The sequence below is a fragment of the Dermacentor albipictus genome, chromosome 1, assembly GCF_038994185.2.
Source record: "Dermacentor albipictus isolate Rhodes 1998 colony chromosome 1, USDA_Dalb.pri_finalv2, whole genome shotgun sequence".
Classification (NCBI taxonomy): Eukaryota; Metazoa; Arthropoda; class Arachnida; order Ixodida; family Ixodidae; genus Dermacentor; species Dermacentor albipictus.
Window position 1 is genome coordinate 490220745 of NC_091821.1, and position 21292 is coordinate 490242036.

The 21292-nt window shown below is 50.1% G+C and overlaps 1 protein-coding gene across 4 annotated transcripts in view; it reads right to left on the reverse strand.

The window, feature by feature from the left end:
• The window catches only part of LOC135912333 (uncharacterized), a 140747-nt gene that overhangs the window by 108292 nt on the left and 11163 nt on the right, over positions 1–21292 (reverse strand). For all 4 annotated transcript variants that reach the window (XM_065444775.1, XM_065444761.1, XM_065444766.1 and 1 more), the window contains exons 4-5: positions 19912–19932; positions 9486–9521 (exon numbers count right to left, since the gene is read on the reverse strand). In XM_065444775.1, the coding sequence (XP_065300847.1) occupies positions 9486–9521; positions 19912–19932 (57 nt within the window). The remainder of the gene's footprint in view (positions 1–9485; positions 9522–19911; positions 19933–21292) is intronic.

The window sequence follows — 21292 nt, forward strand, 5'->3', positions numbered from 1 at the left end:
ACACAGAAAATCGAGCGGAAGCAACTTGAAATGCATTATCGGCACGGGAAATAGTCTATCAATCATATTCATTGGGTGGGCACGCAGATGAAGGCTCGAGGGTGTTAATGAGTGATCTAGGGTTGCGACTGTACAAGAGAATAAGCGGCTAATGAACAGCGGTCTCATGCTTGGACATGTTGTACGTGAATGTCCCAAAGGGCAATGCAGCGTCCCGCTATTAGTGGTCGCCAGACAAGTACGTACATGGCCAACGGGTCAGTAAGTGTTCGGTTCCGGCCTTCTGTAAAGCGATTCTTCTGTACATAGTTGGCCGTAGTCAAGTTATGTTGCTTCGCGCAGGACTTCGGAATGTCATCGATAACTCTTGAGAGGAAGTGCCAACTCCGGTCAGTTAGTGCTTGCTGACGAGCCTCGTGCTGGATTATGCCATTTCTGAGCATTATATTGCCCCTTCATCTTCTTCATTTGTATATATTCATCATCATGGCCAGCGTCATCGTGTTCAGCGCGCGACCTGCAAAATAAACCATCGAAGCTTCACAACTGTCTCGCGAGTGGTAGAGGCTGCTCTCCATCCCTTGGTCCTCTACACCTTCAAGTTTCCCAGGAGGTTCGTTCAGGTCGCCGCTTGCTCCGCCTTTCCGCCACCACGACCCTAGATTCTCTAGGAGCCTCCGGCGTGTGGTTTCTAAGAACGTGTGGTAGCATACGCAAGTCGCACGCTAACAGCTGCAGAGAAAAATTATACGATTACCGAGCAAGAGTGTCTCGCCGTTGTTTGGCCCATTCAAAAATGTCTGCCTTATCTGCGCGGCCACCACCTTACGGTCGTTACTGATCCCAACGCCTTGTGCTGATTCGCGACGCTAAAGAATTTAACGGGACGTCTCGGCCGTTGGATGCTTCGTTTGCAAGAATACGACTTCGACGTCACCTACAAGTCTGGAAAGAAACATCAGGATGCCGATGCTCTTTCTCTTTGTCCCCTACCACCGTCTTCAAACACTGCTTACTTACCACCTTCCGTGAAGAAACCGCAGGACGTGTCGCCTACATTCCCTTCGCTCGAAGCTGTCGACCGGCTCCCATCCAGCCATTCTCATACGTTTGCCTCTTGCCAACGTGATGACTCCTACTGCCACTGCGTTATGGAACGTATTCGCGGATCATCTCGCACACCTAATACTCGTCTCCGTCGGCAGTTGAAGAACTTTAAGATCGAAAGTTTGATGTTATACCTGCACGTGTTTCATCCCCAAGGACACCGTTGGGTTCCTGTCCTTCTCAGATCACTTCGGGCCCAGATATTGGAGACCTTTCACGACGATCCCACTGCCGGTCACTTTGGTTTCCATAAAAGCTATGAGTGAATTGACAGCCGCTTCTCTTGGCCTGGACTTGCAACCAGCCCAGCGAAATACTTGGCTTCCTGTTCGCTCTGTCAACACCGCAAACGACTGACTTCACCTCCGGCTGGACTGCTCCGACCTGTCCCGTGTCTTGAAGCTCCTTTCGCAGTCGTTGGTATCGACCTCTATAGACCTTTACCATTAACCACTGGCGGTAAACGATGGATCGTCACAGCTGCAGACCACTTGACAGAGTACGCTGAAACAGCCGCACTATCTTCGGGATCCGCAGAGGAGGTTGCAGCCTTTTTCTTGGAAGCCACCTTTTTACGGCATGGAGCCCCACGTGCATCCATAAAACGACTTCCAGCTACTGCCCTCAAACTAATGTTCTCACAGAGCGCTTTCGTCGCACGCTGTCCGACATAATATCAATGTCCATCAACCCTGACCACACCAAGGGGGGTGTCATTCTACCATTCGTCATTGTCATTGGTCGTCAGGCGACGCCGGGCGCAGTTATCCGTCGGAGGATAAAGCCCAGGGAGTGACCGACCATAACGCCGCTTGCACGCGCTCGACGACTGGTTCAAAATGACGTGACCCCGATGGATAAAGGTGTTATAAGCCAAAGCAACATCGATAAGAGAGAGACGTTCATGCCACGGGCTGCAGCGTCCGGCTCGCAGGCGGCCGTAACCATGGCTTTTTACTGTTTTGCTTTTTTCGATTCCTGTGCTTAATGTAAATGAGTCTTCATTTTTCAAAGTCCTCCTCGACATTTGCCATCTCCCACACTCAATGGCAAGATCAAATAATAGGCGACGCAGAACGGCGAGGTGTTGTCTTTTTTTCTGACATATACGTCAGGGGACACCAAAGGACTCGTAGATGGCTCGGTGATGTTTTTGGTGATCATTTTTTTTATGTCTCTTTGGATTACGCGGCGTTCAGTCGCATAATCGGTAAGGACGCCTGCGGATGGGAGTGGCTCGCCGGTATCGATGCGATAAGTCACAATGATGAGTATCGATGAGTATCGATGTGGTGAGGAGAAGCAAAATCGCAAACGTTGCTGCAAGCAGTTAGCAAGCGACGAATGTCGCCAGGCTGAGCATTGGAAAGGTCATAGGCAATCATGGCGTAAAAATAGACATGAGATGAAGTGTTGGTGCCTGGCACTCCACGAGACCGTGGAGCACTGAGAGTAAGGGTATGATGGCCGCGTTCATCTAAGGGCGATATATTGTCCAGCGTGATACCTTCATCCAATGTTCATACTAGAACTATATGCCCCGTCGGCAGTAACAGTCCACAGGAACTGATTACACTGACTAGCGGCAACAAACACTGAGCTGCTTCAACCCTTCCGAAGAACACCATCTCTGAAGAAGTAGGGAGTGGGGTGAGAATAGGACTGCCAATTGCGCCTTTTCTTTCATCGTCACAAAAGGGCACCCGTTCTTTATTGAGACAGTTACGCTGCCAGGCCCAACGTATAGTTACCATCCCGGCTGCGGCGGCCGCATTTCGATAAGGGCGAAATGCAAAAAACGCCTGTCTACCATGCATTCAGTACACTTTAGTGAAACCCAGGTTTATTAAATTAATTCGGAAATCACTGTACTTGACTATCTTGTCGATGCTGCCGGTATACGGTCTGACCCTGCCAAAGCTCGCGCCATTATCAACTTTCCGACACCTCATTCTACTCAGGAAGTAAATTCTTTTGTTGGTGATTGTTCCTATTTTTGGCACTTCGTGAAAGAACTTGCAGAAATAGCATGGCTCCTCACCTGCCTTCTTAAGAAAGACGTGACGTTTTCCTGGGGTCGAGAACAAGTATACGCCTTCTCCTAGTTATTTTGACTACCGAAATGACCACCAGTGTTCGCTCACTTCGACGAGTCTGCCCCCATGGAAGTCCGTACAGATGTCAGTGTCACGGAATCCGCGCAGTTCTGGTCGAACGACAGCATGGTCAGGAGTATGTTATCGCATTTCCAACCACCTCCTCACCTATGCGGAGGGAAACTATTCTCTCATAGAGAGAGGGTGTCTCGCTCTTGTTTGGGTGATAGTAAAGCTTCGCCTTCACCTCTGTGGCCAACCTTTCACCGTCTTTACTGACCATCAATGTCTCGCTCTGCTGGCTGTCTTCCTCTAATGATCCGGCAGGTCGTCCTGTTCGCTGGGCACTGCGACTCCAACTGTGCTCTCATACCGTCGTTTACAAGTGTGGACACTTGCACCAGGATGCCCACAGACTCTTCAGATACTCCGTAGACCTACCGGGCACTACGTTGAACTCCAGCTTTTTTCTTCTTTTCATTTTTCAAGTGAACAGCGCTACCTAACAACGCCGTGACGCGTTTCTATGCAAAATCAACGAAAATATGTGCCCCTACGCTCTTGATCCTTCCGTCCGCCATTTGGCACTCTAAAGTGACACCTTATATTTAGTCATTTTTTTATTTAGTGCTTTGGGTGTCTTAAGGGCCCGTTAGGGCTTCCTACGGTATACATCCTGATGATATTCTTACGTAAGATGACGCAGACGAAAAGCTATGTACAAATATATTTACAATGAAAATACGCTGCGCTAGGCCAAGAGGCAACAGCCCGCGCTAGCATCTAATCGTCGTCGTCGTCTTCACACTGCTGGCCTTTCGTGATCGCACATATTGTGCCGTAGCACTACCCCCGGCTGCAAAAGCGCCGTCCCGGAGCGACTAAAGATCGGACTCGGAAGCAGTGTAGTAGGACTTGAGCCTACTGACGTGCACGACATCACTAGATGCCACAGGAGAGGACGAGGTTAAGCCCACAGGAGCAATTTCGTAAGTCACAGGCGTCACCTGGCGCAGCACGCGGTAGGGCCCTGTGTATCGCGAAAGAAGTTTCTCTGAAAGTCCGACGTGACGAGAGGGCGACCACAGGAGCACGAGCGCACCAGGTGAAAACTGTACGTCACGATGGCGGGCGTTGTACTGACACTGCTGAGTGGTCTGTGAGGCCGTAAGTCGAGCACGGGCAAGCTGGCGTGCATGGTCGGCGAGGGCGATGGCGTCGCGCGCATACTCGCTTGTTGAGACTGCAGCAGGAGGAAGTGCCGTGTCTAGGGGCAATGTAGGTTCGCGACCGTACAGGAGATAAAAGGGAGAAAATCCGGCGGTGTCGTGCCGGGAAGAATTGTACGCAAATGTTACGTAAGGAAGGGCGATGTCCCAGTCGTGGTGGTCCTTGGAAACGTACTTGGCCAGCATATCGGTAAGAGTACGGTTTAACCGCTCTGTCAGGCCATTGGTTTGAGGATGGTATGAAGTAGTCAGTTTGTGTTGAATGGAGCAGGAACGCACAATGTCAGCGATAACTTTCGAGAGGAAGTTTCGACCACGGTCAGTAAGCAGCTGTCGCGGGGCGCCATGAAGCAAGATAATGTCACGCATGAGAAAGTCCGCGACGTCAGTGGCGCAGCTGGTAGGGAGAGCCCGAGTGATAGCGTATCGGGTGGCGTAATCAGTCGCGACGGCTACCCATTTGTTCCCAGAGGATGACGTGGGAAAGGGACCGAGCAGGTCTAATCCAACACGAAAGAACGGTTCCACAGGGACGGTGATCGGCTGGAGATGACCGGCAGGTAGCACCTGAGGTGTCTTCCGACGCTGGCAGGGATCACAGGCAGCAACATAGCGTCGAATGGAGCGAGCGAGACTAGGCCAATAGAAGCGGCGGCGGACGCGGTCGTACGTCCGGGGTACCCCAAGATGTCCTGCAGTGGGTGCGTCATGCATCTCATAGAGCACAGGCTGTCGTAGATGTTTTGGCACGACAAGAAGAAGATCAGGGCCATCAGGGAGGAAGCTCCTTCGGTACAGAATGCCGCCCATATCGGCGAACGGATGCGTCGGTAGGTGTAGAGAGCAGACGCTCGATAGGTCTCGCAGCGATAGGTCTCGGTACTGCTCATCGGCGAAGTTAGCGAAGGCAGACACAGAGAAAATGCCGTCGGCGGTACTACTGTCGGCGTCGTCAGACTCGTCTACCGGGTAGCGAGACAGGCAGTCAGCGTCCGTGTGTAGTCGGCCAGATTTGTAGGTGACAGAGAACGAATATTCTTGGAGGCGTAAGGCGCAGCGACCCAGTCTTCCTGAAGGGTCTTTCAATGAGCATAACCAACAAAGCGCGTGATGGTCTGTGACAACGGAAAAGGATCGGCCATATAAGTATGGGCGGAATTTCGCAACCGCCCAAACTAGGGCCAGACACTCACGCTCAGTGATGGAATAGTTGCGCTCCGCGGGTGAGAGGAGCCTGCTGGCGTAAGGATAACACGGTCGTGGCCACGCTGGCGTTGTGCTAGTACTGCTCCAATTCCGTGACCGCTGGCATCAGTACGGACTTCGGTAGGCGCAGAAGGATCGAAATGGGCCAGAACGGGAGGCGTTGTGAGAATGTCGATTAGATGAGAGAATGCAGAGGCCTCGTTATCGCCCCACTGGAAAGGAGAGTCTTTTTTCAAAAGGTCGGTTAGTGGTCGTGCTATGGCGGCGAAATTCCTCACGAAACGGCGGAAGTACGAACAAAGGCCGATGAAGCTGCGCACATCCTTGACACACGTCGGAACAGGGAAGTGCGTAACAGCATGGATCTTGCCTGGGTCCGGTTGCACTCCGTTCGCGTCAACGAGATGTCCAAGGACGGTAATCTGGCGACGGCCGAATTGGCACTTCGATGCGTTGAGTTGCAGACCGTCTCGCCGAAAAACGTCCAGGACTGCTGAGAGGCGCTCGAGGTGCGTAGCGAACGTTGGGAAGAATACGATAACGTCGTCCAAGTAGCACAAGCACGTGGACCATTTGAAACCGTGAAGAAGGGAGTCCATCATGCGTTCAAAAGTGGCAGGAGCGTTACATAGGCCGAACGGCATCACCTTGAATTGATAAAGACCGTCGGGTGTCACAAAGGCAGTCTTCTCGCGGTCGAGATCGTCCACGGCAATCTGCCAATAGCCGGAGCGAAGGTCAATAGAGGAGAAATAGCGAGCACCGTAGAGGCAGTCAAGGGCGTCATCAATCCGAGGGAGGGGGTACACGTCCCTTTTGGTAACCCTGTTAAGGTGCCGATAATCCACGCAAAAGCGCCATGAGCCATCCTTCTTTTTTACCAGCACAACCGGTGACGCCCAAGGACTACATGACGGTTCAATAATGTTCCTGGCAAGCATTTTGCGAACTTCTGCGTGAATAACTTGACGCTCAGCTGGTGACACTCGATACGGGCGGCGATGAATAAGAGGGGCATCGCCGGTATTAATGCGATGTTTGACAGCTGTAGTTTGGGCCAAAGGGCGATCGTTAAAGTAAAAAATATCGTGGTAGGATAACAGAACGCGGTAGAGTTCACGAGCGTGCTCGGACGGCAAGTCGGGCGCAATCATTTTCTGCAAGTCAGCTATGGTACAATTTGCCGACTGCGATGGTAGAGAAGTATCGGATGAAGTGTCGTCTACTGCAATGGATGCTACTGAGTGATCCTGGAACGAACAAAGCTGGGCCAAAGACATCCCACGTGGCAGCACTTGTGTCGTCAAGCCAAAGTTGACCACTGGCAGGCAGACGCAATTCGCCGTAATAGATAAAACTGTATGGGGTACTGTGATCCCGTGTGTAAGGAGGACGTCTTGCATAGGAGCCGCGATGTAGAGACCGTCGGGGACTGGTGGGGATGACACTAGGTCAACGTAGGTCAGTGCCGAAGGTGGCAAGCGAACGAAGTCGGCGGAACTGAGGCGACTGGGGTGTGGTTCAGTAGGATCCAGAACAGGCAGGTCAAGGCGGAGAGTACTGGCGGAACAATCGATGAGAGCAGAATGTGCGGAGAGGAAGTCTAAGCCGAGGATGATGTCGTGGGGACAGTGGGCGATGACTGTGAATAGCACGATTGTTGAGCGATCGGCGAAGGAGACGCGGGCGGTACACATACCAATTACGGGGGCTGTTCCGCCATCGGCGACACGGACAACAGGCGTCGTGGCGGGCGTGATAATTTTCTTGAGCCGGTTACGAAGGTCAGCGCTCATTACGGACAAATGCGCCCCAGTGTCTATGAGAGCAGACACGGAAACACCGTCGACGTGCACGTCAAGAAGGTTCAGATGAGTGGGCAAAGTCAGTAGAGGATTTGGCGGCGTAGGGAGCAATGCAGCGTCACCTCGAGGCGCTGCATCGTCTAGTTTTCCGGCTGGGAGCGGCGCCCGAAGGGAGTCGGCGAATAGGAGCGACGGGGCTAGGGAGAGCGAGATTGTCGTCGTTGGGGCGAAGGCGAACGAGAATAGGGGCGGTTCGTTGCAGGAGAATCAGTGGCGGCATTATCGGAGCGTGCGGCATAGCGACGAGAAGGGCCACCTGAGGGGTGAGAGTAGGCAGTATAAGTAGGCCGGATCGGGGAACTCCAGCGACTACGACAGTGCCGAGAAATGTGCCCGATTCGATGGCAGTGGAAACAAATAGGCTTGTCGTCAGCAGTGCGCCACTCAGATGGGTTGCGGAAACGTGGTGGGTAAGAAGATGCGGGACGGGGCGAAATCGAAGAAGCCGGGCGAGTATCAGGGCGATGGGCCGGGCGGGTATCAGGGCGATGGGCCGAGCAGATGGTGTGAAGACCCATGTTTTCAAACTCCTGGCGGACAACTGCCTGGATCAGTGAGACCGTGACTGCAGATGTGTTGGTGGGACTGGAGTCGAAGGCAGCCGGATAGGCGGCCTCGATCTCACGCCGGACGATCCTGGTAACATCGGCAGTGTTGTTGGGACGAGGAGCGTCGGCACAGGAAGATGTCGCTGGGGTGTTGGGCAGACGGGCAAACTGCTGGTCAATACGTCGGTTTTTGGCGAGTTCCAGGCGGCGGCACTCTTTTATAACAGCATCCACCGTGGCTACGTTGTTGCAAACGAGCAAGTTGAAGGCGTCATCGGCAATGCCTTTGAGGATGTGGGAAACCTTGTCTGACTCAGTCATGTGGGTGTCACCTTTGCGGCACAGAGCCAAGACGTCCTGAATGTACGTGACATAGGGCTCTGTTGACGTCTGCACACGGCCGGAAAGCGCCTTCTGCGCGGCAAGTTTTTGACCGTAGGGGTTGCCGAACAAGTCTCGAAGCTGTGTCTTAAGTGAATCCCAACTGGTGAGCTCATCTTCGTGCGTGCGATACCAAACTCGAGGTGTGCCACCGAGGTAAAAGACTACGTTGGCGAGCATAATAGTAGGGTCCCACCGGTTATTGCGGCTGACGTGTTCATAGAGGCTGATCCAGTCATCGACGCCTTCCCCATCGTGGCCCGAGAATACGCCAGGATCACGGGTAGCGGGGAGAGGGATGTAGGTCGTCGAAGGGGCAGCAGGTGTCGGAGCCGGCGGAGTCGGGTTGTCGTCGCCGGGAGCCATGAAGGAAGGCTCGACGTACCGTCCACTGCGAAGCTCCGTGACGAGGTACAGGGAACGTCCACCTCCACCAGATATGTTACGTAAGATGACGCAGACGAAAAGCTATGTACAAATATATTTACAATGAAAATACGCTGCGCTAGGCCAAGAGGCAACAGCCCGCGCTAGCATCTAATCGTCGTCGTCGTCTTCACACTGCTGGCCTTTCGTGATCGCACATATTGTGCCGTAGCACTATCGTTGGTTTGGCACGCAATACCCAAAAATTTAACGTACACTCAACCCCCCACCAACAACACCCATGAAACGGCTAGCATCACCCTTGACCCCGCCGTTTCTGTTATTTATTGTTTTTCCCACAATTTGTTTCACAGTTTCTTCTCGACTAAATTACCGTTGCATGCCTTTAACCTCTTAAAAGTAAGTCGCAGTGTCGCTATATTCGCCGCGTATTATTTCGACCACTTGCCCTAACATTACATTTCACAATGCTCAATGCTTGTTAACTGCGTCGTTAACAAATCGTCAATGTACTGATGGAAACGGGAGTGACAGATTTTGAACATAACACTCGCAATTTAGTGAAAGGGCTTGCTTAGAGCAGTCGCGTGAAGCGCAAGTAAAGCGCCATCTGCAAATTTCAAGTCACCTTCACATATTTCTGTTCAATTGTAGTGGTGTACTTACGTACGTCGCTATATGGCCCTCCTATGGCGTCGGTACCTGCGGAAAAAATGCGACCCAAATGCTTGATAAATAAATGCTGGATGATTTGGGGTACCTGTCATGTTTGCTGGGTTCTTCAAATAACGATTCAAAACAGTTTTGTCATTTAGGTGCAACACCATAAACTGAAGGACAGGCTTCCTATCACTCGGCGTTGTCTTGAGCTTTTAGTGTGCCTGTTCCACACATCATAGCCTATCAGAAGCGGTGCCCACGAGGCAAAGGGTATTGAGTTCAGAACGCGATGCGGCCAGCGGGCAAGTAGTACGCCTCTGACGCCGACGCTGCGCTAAATAATTACAACCGTGTGAAACAGAGTGCTCCACAACCTTTTCAGAATTAGGCTAATCGCTCAAGTTTAGAAATGCGAATTCTGGATAATATGTGTGGCGCACCTTCAAGAGCAACTTACGTAGTCACAGTCATTATACTCGTTTTATTGCTCAGTTGTACGCACACTCCACGAGAATCTGCCATCGTTGTTGCCGTCGGCGTGGCGCTCCAAATAAAGTTTAAGTGTGATAAGATCCTGTCACGCGGCGCCGTTTGCTATAGGCATAAGACAATGCGTGACAATGCTCAGTGCCGTTAGCTGCGCACTGCGCATTGTCTGCGGCGGCACAATGGCTGCGATAGCCCAAACGCCTTGTGGCTTCCTGTCACCACTTTAGTATCGTCACGCGCATACCATCGTCGTCATACCACCTTCGCTGATACATCAACGTCGTTTCTTTTTTGGCGTTCTATCGTAATCACGCTGTCGTGAGTCAATGATTCAATCGTGGGTACACTGCCATTGTTGTGCGAGCGTCTAACTTCCCACAGACGCTGCCATGTATCTGTTGTCAAAACGTCGTCGTCATGCCAACTTGATTGTGCAATATTTGTCATTCCGGCTTCGTGACCCGCTTTTCGTCATACCGCCGTCTTAACGCCATTGTAGTCATAGAGACGCCATCTCATGCCCTTCATGAGATCATCTTCACGCTTTCGTCGGTATACCATCGTCATAATTTAGGAATAAACAACTCATTGCCGGCATGCGGTCATCATTATACGCCTTTTGGGGTCGAAATGCAAAGACACCCGTGTACTTAGATATAGGTGCAGGTTAAAGAACCCTAGGTGGTTCAAATTATTCCGCAGTCCCGCACTAGGCCGTGCCTCATAATGATATCATGGTTTTGAAACGTAAAACCCCAAAATTTAATTATTTTATATGCCTTTTGTTCCATCGATATCGTTCCCTCAACATTCCATCGTCACTGTGTAGGCGTCATACAATCGTCGTCTCCATGCTCATAGGTGACCTCGGCTAGCGAGTGTGGGACGATATCGCCCAATTAACATATAGCCTGACATTTACCACTGGACGTTACTAATAAACGTTACTTCAGGAATATGGTCTGTCGCTACATTGCTTGAGTGCGATTCGCATTACCATCGCGAGCTGTCGTGAGCTGTGATCTGCTTAATTTATCTTAGAAACGTTATTGCTGCAGAATAGCTAGCAAAATGAAAACGCCAACCGTGTTTAAGATGCAGATACCGTGAGGTCTGTCATGGCGGGGGGGGGGGGGGGGTGCACGGCGTCGGAAAGGCACCGTGCCCCCCCCCCCCTAAAAAAAACATTGACTGTGCCCAATTCAAAAATTGAATTGACCCGCATTGAAAACCCACCTGGCTCATTCCGATATAGATTTGTTCAAACCCCAACATTTCGGTGGCCCACCCCCAAACATGACTTTGCCCAATTCAAAAGTTCACTTCACTCACGGACAAAATTCACCTAGTCTAATCCCGAAATTTACTTGACCCACATCCAAGATTTGTGTGACCCACCCTCAAATTTAACATTGCTTCATTCGAGCTCATGACCAACTGTAAAGTATCGGGCGGAAGAGTCAGGATGCTTACGCATCCAATGCACGTAAGGAGACTTAAGTGCCTCTGTAACCTTTTGGGGGGGATTGCGCCAAACTCATAAAACCTATGCGAAACAAAGATTACCATAATCACAAGCTGTATAACTAGTCCTGCCTAGATATTGAAGGCATGAAGTAGTCAATGAAGGACGAAATTAAAGTCACAATAAAACTTCATGATTACATTGCACTTAGTGTTGCACTGACGATTTTAAGAGGACGGGATGTGGACGTACGTAGCCCAAACTACGAACTGTTTAGTACTGTTAAAGAGCGCGCCTATATACAAGGTGATATGGCAAGGGGGGGGGATGTAAAAAGATATGACAAGATGCCAACATGTGATCATACTTTTTGGGCCAGGCATACATTGTTCACTTGCACCCGTTCGCCCTGGCAAACTCGACCTGAGCATCGACAAGGGCGATGGACGGAGTACTTACGCACATCTCTTTTATTTTTTTAGCTATCGCAAGTGCTTCCCATATTTCTCGCTCCGTTTTTATGTTCATGTGCCAATGACTGAGGTGCTTTCTTGCAGCGGAGAGCATTTGCAATGCATTATATTACAGTGCATTGCATTGCCTTATAAGCGCGTGCTTTAACAGTATTAAACAGTTGGTAGCTTGCGCTACGTACGTCCACGTCCTGTCCTTCACTTAAAATCGTCAGTGTAACACTAAGCGCAATATAATGACGAACGTCCACCAACGAGCCCCCTTCATTGCTTTACAATAAAACTTGTACTGTAGCTGGAGCTGCCAGAAATACGCTCCGTCTCTAACAGACACGCGTGAAGTCTTTTCAAAGGTTCTTATATTTTTGCAAGTTCTCTGCAAGTAAAACGCCTTTTTCCATCGTCAAAAAATGTCCCCCTAACTGCGTCGCGTATGATACTCGACAATCTTTGTTTATGTATTTGAAAGCACGCGTTACACTACAAAAGTGAGGTTTGTTTAGGCATACCTGGCCTAAAAAAGCTTGTGTAATTTATCACACGAAAATGAAAATTGATGCAGTAAGTCATTAAAAGAATGAAATTGTAAAGCAGAATGCACAGGCCTGCCATATAAGAGATCCTGGTTTATCCCAGTTGGTAAGGCGCTTGGGTTCTGAGCGGGGAGTCGTAGGTTCGAAACTGACTACCACAAATGTTTTCCGAATTTATTCTGGTTTTTATGTTTTTACGTAATAATTTCTTCATAGCGATTACCAACGCGCAGTTAGAACGCCGGCGAGAGCTTGCGTGGACGAGTGAGGGTAACATAGCGTCGCGGCGATGCCCGTCATGCAACACTTGGCGCGCTTTCGCAGAAGCAGCTGTTCCCGCTCTGCTGCGTCGAATCGTGCTCTGGATGTGGCGTCGCAGCCCGTGGGCTTCGGATGCCTTTTTTCGCTTCTCCAGATGACAAGACGCCGGCTCTCTCGCTCAATGGCACATTTGATGCTTTCGCATCCAAAAGCCGAGGGCACCTAAGCACTTATTAGTTTTGAATGTGAAAGCTTTAATGTCCCCTTGAAAGGCAATGAGTGGTCCTTCGGGTTTCGCGCTGCGAGTAATGTACCATAGCGGTACGTGCTGCCCAAGCCAGTAGGCAGCAGCAGCAGCAGCCTGCGGCGCCAATGCCTCAAGCAGCAGACGTGGCGATGCGCCTTCCCTTACGCGCAACTTTTGGTGCACTACTGCGTCATCAGGTGCAAGTTAAACATACCTAGTAGCGAAGCTTCCATAGGAGCCCGTACGTTCAAACGTGGCGGTTCATGCAGCTTATCGCCATCGTTGTGAGGAGGGAACGCTTTCGGCGGAAGAAGAAATAATGTAATGCCATATCCGTTAAAAACAAAAGTGACGCCATTTTGTTCTCGAAGGCGCAAAATTTGTTTTTGGTAGCCTGCCATTACACCTGTATATTCAAGTTCCCCGCCATTCAACTTGATGGGCGTTCAGAGCTTCCAGCGCGGAAAGCGATGCAGTTAAAGGTCAGTCACGCGGGTGTCGAAATCGTATCCCTGCACAGAACGCACTTTCTTTGGAGGCCGACGAAAGCTATAAGTGTAGAGTGCTGGTCCTACCGCCGGACGTTAAGCCCGTCGGCCAGCGCAGTGCCACGAAAAGAACTACAGTTAACAATTATCTGGCAGTCTCAACTCACTACTTTTTACTGAACAGGTTAAGAAACGCTGTAGTTACCCGCGTCAGCAAATTCACACAAATGTCGACAAGCAAAGCAGCACGTGCCAGGGATGCGTATTGTAACAGGTGAACTTTACGAGTGCGCCTTCACACTTCAAGAGCTGCATTGCATTGCAAGTGATAGCGGCATAGCGGCGTCTTACGATGGGCGCTGAAAAATGGTATTTATTACAGTAATAAATTATAATAGAGTTGTCTTTACTTTACTTGTCACGCGTATGTAAAATTGAATAAGAATTGTGTTTTCGTTCAATCAATCTGTGTCTCTCTAACTTAAAAAGAAGCTTTTTTTCTTTCCCAATGTTTCTTCCCTCCTCACATAGTCGCGCGTCAATCGAGGCTCTCATAAACACCTTTGCTGATGCTGGTGAGAATTTGTTCTGGACCGCTTTTCACCCGAAGCTGCGCGACCTATCTGGATCGACCTTGGCAGGTGTTCTCTTTCGCCCGCTCTGCTCTTTCGAGTCTTGCTCAGCATGTGGCGTCGCAGCCAATGCAAATTAAGATGCCGTTTATTGCTTTTCCATACGACAGAAGACGGCTTTCTCGCGCAGTGGACCTTTCGTATCGAAAATCCGATGACACGTAGGCATTTCTTATGAGTTGTGAATAAGAAAGCATTAATGACCACTTGAACGGGGATAAGCGGTCCTTCGAGTTTTGCGTTACAAGTAATGTACTAAGAACTCAGACTCTGCCCAGGCGGCGCTGCGGAAAAACCCGTCACCAGCGCCCCCATCGCAGCCTTGGCGCTAACTGAGTAGTGCAAGGAGAGCTGTCCGCAAGCGAAGGTGCATATGCCACAATGGACCCTTCTCTTTCGTTTGTGTTGAGGCACGGTTTCCTAAAAATCAGGGACCTGGAAAGCTTCTTCCGCCCGTCCACGCTTCGGAAAGGAAGCTCAGCAGGGCGAAGTACGTGTACAATATAAAATAAAGCCTCAAATGTTATTTCGGCGTGCTGCAACTCGCAAGTACAGAGAGCATCAGGTTTGTCTATAGGCATATCAGCATAAAAATCTAAGCATTTCAAGTTGGTTCATATTGAATATGTCCTGAACACAAGACTTAAGTATGTCCTACATTTTTATGTATTTTATCGTAATTTTTTGTCTCGCAATTATTTACACAGAGTAAATCCTTTCATAGCGTTTTCCAGGGCAGCAAACAGAAAACGTTTTGCAAGGCAGCAAACAGCGTGTGATCATAACGAAAGTAAGCTTCCTACAGTGCCTACGCGCTGCATCTTTCTTTCTCGCAGGAGCTACAGCATCGCTCAGCACCTTAATTTGGTTTTCGCAGACGCTTCGAGCAACAAGCGGGCACAAATAAATCTAAAGAAAGGCGACATTTTTTTCCTTACACAGGTGCGTTACTTCGCAATTACTCATCCAGTGCTCCTATAGCAACTATATTGCTCACACTTGAAAAACGCAGGCGAGCAGCCTCAGCACGTTGCGAAGCGTCCTTGTTGTATCGGTGCAGGACATACAAAATACCGAAAGTAGAAATGAGCTCGCGATACAACGACACTCTAGAACAGGATTTTGAATTCATCAGCGAACCAAAATGTTTCGTTAAGCTGACCTGCCAAATCTCTCCGTTCTACTTGAGTCAAGCGGAGGCGGACGCCTGTTAAAAGGTGGCGATATCGATGATACATAAGCAGGATGGTTCGCAACGTTGTTTTTTCTGTTACCAACGAAGTGGCGGCTGCAGATTCTTGAGTTTTCGCTTGGTTGCCACGGTCCTCCGTCAGGGCCACGCAACACAATTACAGAAGAACAGAATTGTCGTACTTTCTCATGCGAGCCGCTGTGTTGTGGGGAATGCCAGTAATCGATTACACAACAGATTGAATGGCCCGTATCCAGCACTTTCGCCTTTCCTCTTCATACGATCGCGACGGAAATCGGTAAAACTGAACGCTGTTATTCCGCCCTTCACGTTCATGGCAATTTACAACACAACAGTAGCGTCGATTGCGGCGTTTCTTCGTAGCGCGCGGAGCTATCGTGGTTGCCGTCGTTTCCGCCATCAGTCTACCAGCAAGCGCTTTATGGCAGTTCAGCGGCGCGTCTGACTAGCGTAGAAATTCATAACCCTCTGTCTGGGTGTTAAATGCACAAAACACTCGCAATATGAACCAAAATCTAGTTAAATCGTTGTTCCGCAGTCGCTAGCTGCATAGGCAACTTAGCAAGAGAGTCGCGCTTCGCACTACTCAATTACTGCCTCTTCGCAACGGCAGGTGGCGCTACGCGTCTTGCGAAACTGCAGAGTCTGACCTCCATAGCAGACCGTGCTGCCCAAGCCAGCAATCAGCAGCAGCCTGCAGTGCCAACGCCGCATGCTGCCGACGCGGCGATGCCCCCTTCCTTAACGCAACACCTGGTGCGCTATCGAGCAACAGGTGTGCCTCTTCGCCCGCTCTGGCAGCGCCTCCTAGATAGCACAAGGCCAGCGCACTTCAATTAATGACGCCGTGCTACCTTACCAGATTGCCATTGAATCTAACGGGGGTGCTCACGAGTAAACCGCGGTGATTTTGACGTCACCGCTTTCGTCACGCCGGGCTTGACAGTGGAAATTTCGAACCAAGTAGTCTGACGTCATACAGCCTGGCGCACAGGCCTGCTATCTCGTAGGAGGTGGCTCTGCTCCGTCGAGGAGCGCTTGTGCCGATGGTGACAAAGAGGGTTTCGCGGCGTAGCGGCGATTCCCTCACGCGACACCTGGCGCGCTCTCGCCTCAGCAAGTGTTCCCTTTCGCCCGCTATGCTCCGTCGAGGCGCAGCTCGCGACGTTGCATGGCAGCCACTGGCAATGCGAGTTTCGGTGCCCGTGCGCTGCTATAGACGGCAAACGCCGGCTTTTTCGTTCAATGCTTCGACGTTTTCGCATCATAAAGACTGTGTACATACGGGGACTTGCATTTGTGAATGTGCAACGAAGCTGCCACTGCTGCTTAGAATAGACGTTTTACTTTCGTATTATCAGCGATCACGTTGAAATAGGGATGAACCGTTTTTTTCTGTTTCCTGTATTATGGCTAATGAGAAAGACCGCGAAAAATTGAAAATGGCCAATACATTTTCTCATGCATGGATTGCAGCATTGAACAATATGCTTTTAAGAAACATGTACGCGTTGACCGCAAATTACGACGGAGCTGCAAAAGGCTCTACTCGCTAGTAAGTTGCTTGTGTTTTGCGCATTTCGCGCCTTCCCATCCGACTTGGAATCTCTGTGGAACATGACGTCACAATATCAGTTATTTAGTGCGCTAGTACACATGGATATAAGTAGAGCTTTAGAGAAGTGCCATAAACGTATTGCTTGTTGTACAGTTAAATAATGAACACGGCAACAAGAAAATATTGCGGATAAATTGAGCATTACTGCGAAATATCGTGGACAGCTTGTGTTACCACAAAGCTGCCGCACACACTGCGCCGGAAAAGAAAACAGCGTGGCCCAGATCCCAGATCGTGTTTGAGTTAGGGCACGTGCAACCATGCTTAGCCGCGCTATGGACTGTTTTTATGGAGGGCACCGTCATTTTGCCAACACAGTGCCTTCTATCAACCGGCACTAAGCTGGTACGTGGTATCGCGCGGGAAGGTGCACTCCGAACGTGCTGTTGACAACGAGTCGGAATTTGTGGCGTTTCCTGAGAGGTCTCAACAAGTTTTTTTTTTTTTGCAATTGGGAGACTTCTTAGCATGTCATTACTAAGATCTTAGCTTCGACGCAGCCACAATACCGAAAGACAACGGGCCTAGAAGCGCTGCCAAAGGTCTGCCCATGATTGATATAGGAGGCGAGTCGACTGTGAACATTGTCGATACGTAACACGCGTGCAAGGTGTTATTATTTTATGTCTAGCCTTCAACTCTATTAGGTTATGAGTCGGGTGACAACACTCAAAGGTGTCTTCATCTGCCGTGAGGTGTACCGCACCAGCATACGCACTAATCCAGGTAACTAGTGAAACTCCGAGGACATGCTTAGCTAGCTTTCGCATTCTTAATATTTGACGTGGTACAATTTTTTCAGCATTGTTTACCTGGCACCCGGGAATTACGTTTTACACAATATAGAGCTGTTAAACACCTTGACATGAAGGGTGCTTAAAATGCTGCGCTCAAGAAAACGACCTGGTGACAACGGCCGCAAACATGCCACAATCAACCACAAGCACGCGACGCGTTGAAAGAATATGCGCACTAGGTGTCGAATGGCACATTGTGCAAAGGTACCTCACATACTTGAAAAATTAATTATTTCCGGAGCTTTAACTTAAAAAAAAGCCGCGATGTGTTTATGAAGTTTCGGATCAATTTTGACCATTGGGATTCTTTAATGTGGACTCAATTAACGGTACAGTGGTGTTTTTACAGCGAAGCTGTGTATGGTTAGTCGATTCGTCCGTCCGTCTGTCTGTTGCCTATACGCCGAAAACTCCTCCAGCGCAACCCCATGCGCATGCACGGAAAAAAAAGATAGAAAGAAAGGCGCACAATTGGCTGCGCCAGTAGTGACGTCGTTGTTCTCCGTCGCAGCATAGCTCGCGCGCAGCAATTTCTCCCCGGTCCCAAAATGAGGAGGCGACGCGTCATACGTACTCCTGAGGAGCAGCAGCTTTCGTTCAGCAACGCCACCAGAAAAAGCAGGAACGAGCTCGTCTACACCTTGCCGTTGCCGCAGCCCGGGCACAAGAACATGCTCGTGCGGCTGAGCAAAAACAGCAACTGCGCACCGAGGATCCGGCAGCCCACCAAGCCGTCGTTTAATGAACCGTCGGAATTGACCAAGTGCTAAACACCGGGACCGCACGTTTCAACTTCGCTGGTTAACCATCTGTACGGAGTGCTTGGGCGGTGATCATTTTTTTTTTTGCATTTCGTCACATCGAAACTCTGCCACCGCGGCCGCGATTTCATCTCGCACACTGTGGCTTAGCAACGCAACCCCAAAGCCATTACGCAACCAAGCTAGGTGTCGTCTACTCGATAGAAATGAAAAACGAGCGACTCTTCTCTTCATCAACAACTTTTTTTTTAACTAATACAGCGCGAAACGTGCGGTGTCCGCCAGACAGCTTGCCTGCAATGTTAGGAAGCACGGGAGAGCCCATGTGGGCTAAAGGGGCAGCCGGCCCACGGTAGGCACGGCTTTGGTTGCAGATTGCAAAAAGAACGAACCTTTGTTTTCTTCACTGGCAGCTACTGTTTTCTTAATACGTCCCCGGTCAACTTTCGCAGGAGCGTTGGTCCTCAAGCATGATAATGTTATAATGCATTTGGACAGAATAACAACGATGCGCCTACACAAAGAAACAGTGGAGTTCCTCTATTCGCACTAGTTGACCGACTCAATGAAAATTGGCTGATCCCCAGATTTATCATGGGTGCCGTGCTCGTCGCCGCGCGCTAAATGGAAACAAAACCTTCTTAACCCACACGTGATGAAGCTTATGGCGTCAGTTCCTTTCTCTCTACGCTAGTAAAGCCTACTCTACGCTTTTTTTACAGCAGCAGCGGCGCAATCCTCGCAGTCGCCGCTGTTCAGAATGCGCCCTTCACATTTGCTTCCGAAAGTTATTTTTGAAGCTGAATACTGTAGAGCGGTAGCCCGTCGGCTTTGAGTCATCTCACCTCGCAGTAGTCACCGAAGGAACATGCTAGAATTGCCCCAATGACGCCGCTACCGTTCCAAGCTGCCGCTGGAAGAATCAGTGATACCTGTGCGAGGAGGAGAGCGGCGCGGCGCGCTCGTTCCAGGCCGCGTTCCTCATTGCCGATAAAACGGTCTACACAAAGCTTCTCCCGGAATAAAACGCCTCCCTGCGGCACTGCGCGCGACGGAAGACGGCGCGCTTCCTCCTCGGCTTCCTCTCTTGCACTCGCAAGATCGAGCCACAACCCTTCTTGGCACACCTTCTGACACTTTCACTCACAACTACAGCATATGGCGTGCGGCCGCGATGCTCTCGCACCTGGACTTTATAGGGAACAGCATGGCGAGGACAACGACGACACCAACGGCGAAAATGATCCTGGAGAGCCCATATAACTGCTATCTCAATAATAAGGAAGTGGGAACGTCAGCATTACAAAGGCACGAGGAAGAGACGATGCGAGCTTTGAAGAAATCACGCATGAGCATGCTACCTGACCGCGTCACTAAGTGTAATCTTAGGGACCGCTTGAAAACGCAGCATTTCCATTAACTGTTACAATTCCGAAGAGCAAAAAGATAGCTTACCGTCAGGCGGCTCCTGATCAGCTAGAAAAGAGACGAGAGAAAGCACGTTAACAGAGTGCTATGTTGGGCCGGTTGGTAGCAATTGATTTGGGTGAATCGACATCACTTTCAAGAGGGCGAGCAACCCGCGACACCACACATAGCACTTTTCTGTCGACCCCTTTTATCTTCCTCTGAAACGCTGTTCGCACAAGCGCATGCCGTGAATCATGAAAGTCTTCGTGCCACACTGCGCGCACTCGGATACAACACCATTCGGGGACTATAGCGAAGTGTGCTTAGCCGGCCCTCTGGATGAGCTGGTTATGTGGGCGAAATGTTGACGCTAGATTTAACACAGAAAATAACCCGTGCATTCACTCAACGTCATTGCACTGAGGGCGTGCAAGCTGAAAGCAGGCATTCCAACAGGCCGTGCGTATCCTGCCGCAGATACTGGGAATACCTCGAAACAGCTGATTATGCAGTACCCCGCCTTCTGCGAAGCGGTGAGGACTACATCACCAACCGGGCTGCGTTCCTCAAGAACAACTTGCGGGCGGCATTCTTCAACAAAAACTTGGGTAATAAATTGAATTGTTCAAAGTTGATTACCGGTGCTTTCTTAATTACTCAAATAATCTTGTGATTTGTTGTTCAATAAGTGTCTGTATCTTCAAGAAATTTGACCAGTAGTGTGTCTTTCTGCTACCTGTCAGACTTGACTAGTGAAATTGCGATTTAAATATAATAAAGAAATAAATGATCGAACATGTAGCGTATCTGCTACATTCGAGGGCCCCTATGGGATAGTTTTTTTCCAATACCGGTAATTGTAAGTCAGACACTTTAAAGTTTGCCAGCGCATTACCAACACTGTTGTCTTCTGGTTCTTCACAACTTCAAAGCGACCCTTCAACACTTTTGATCGAAGCCGCGCGTAGCATTTCCCATAGATTGACCCAGCTTTTCAAATATCTTGCGGGAAATAGCATTTCTATTAGTCTATTAGAAGCGGAGCTGCGCGCATTCAAAGGTCGCCCTTCATCGCTTCCGTTCTGCGCACTGTTACGACTTTCAACCGGTGCCACCACTGTTACGGACTTTGCACCGCTGCACCACGATTACGACTTTGTGGTCCCGTAGCGCTCGTCACCCGTTTCGTGACAGAGCGTTGGTAGCGAAGACTCCGAGCCAGGCGTCGATGAGAATAACGAAAGGGATTTTATACATTATATACAGGTCATTGTACAGGACAAGATCGGATCGGCACTGGGGCCGAGTGCTCACACAAACGCGACTGTTCCCGCACGGCGACGTCCGGCGAAAACGCGTGACACATCTCACCCCAGTCGGGAGCGACACTCTCCCGGTGGGTCGGCGGATCCTGTTTTCGCGGCGG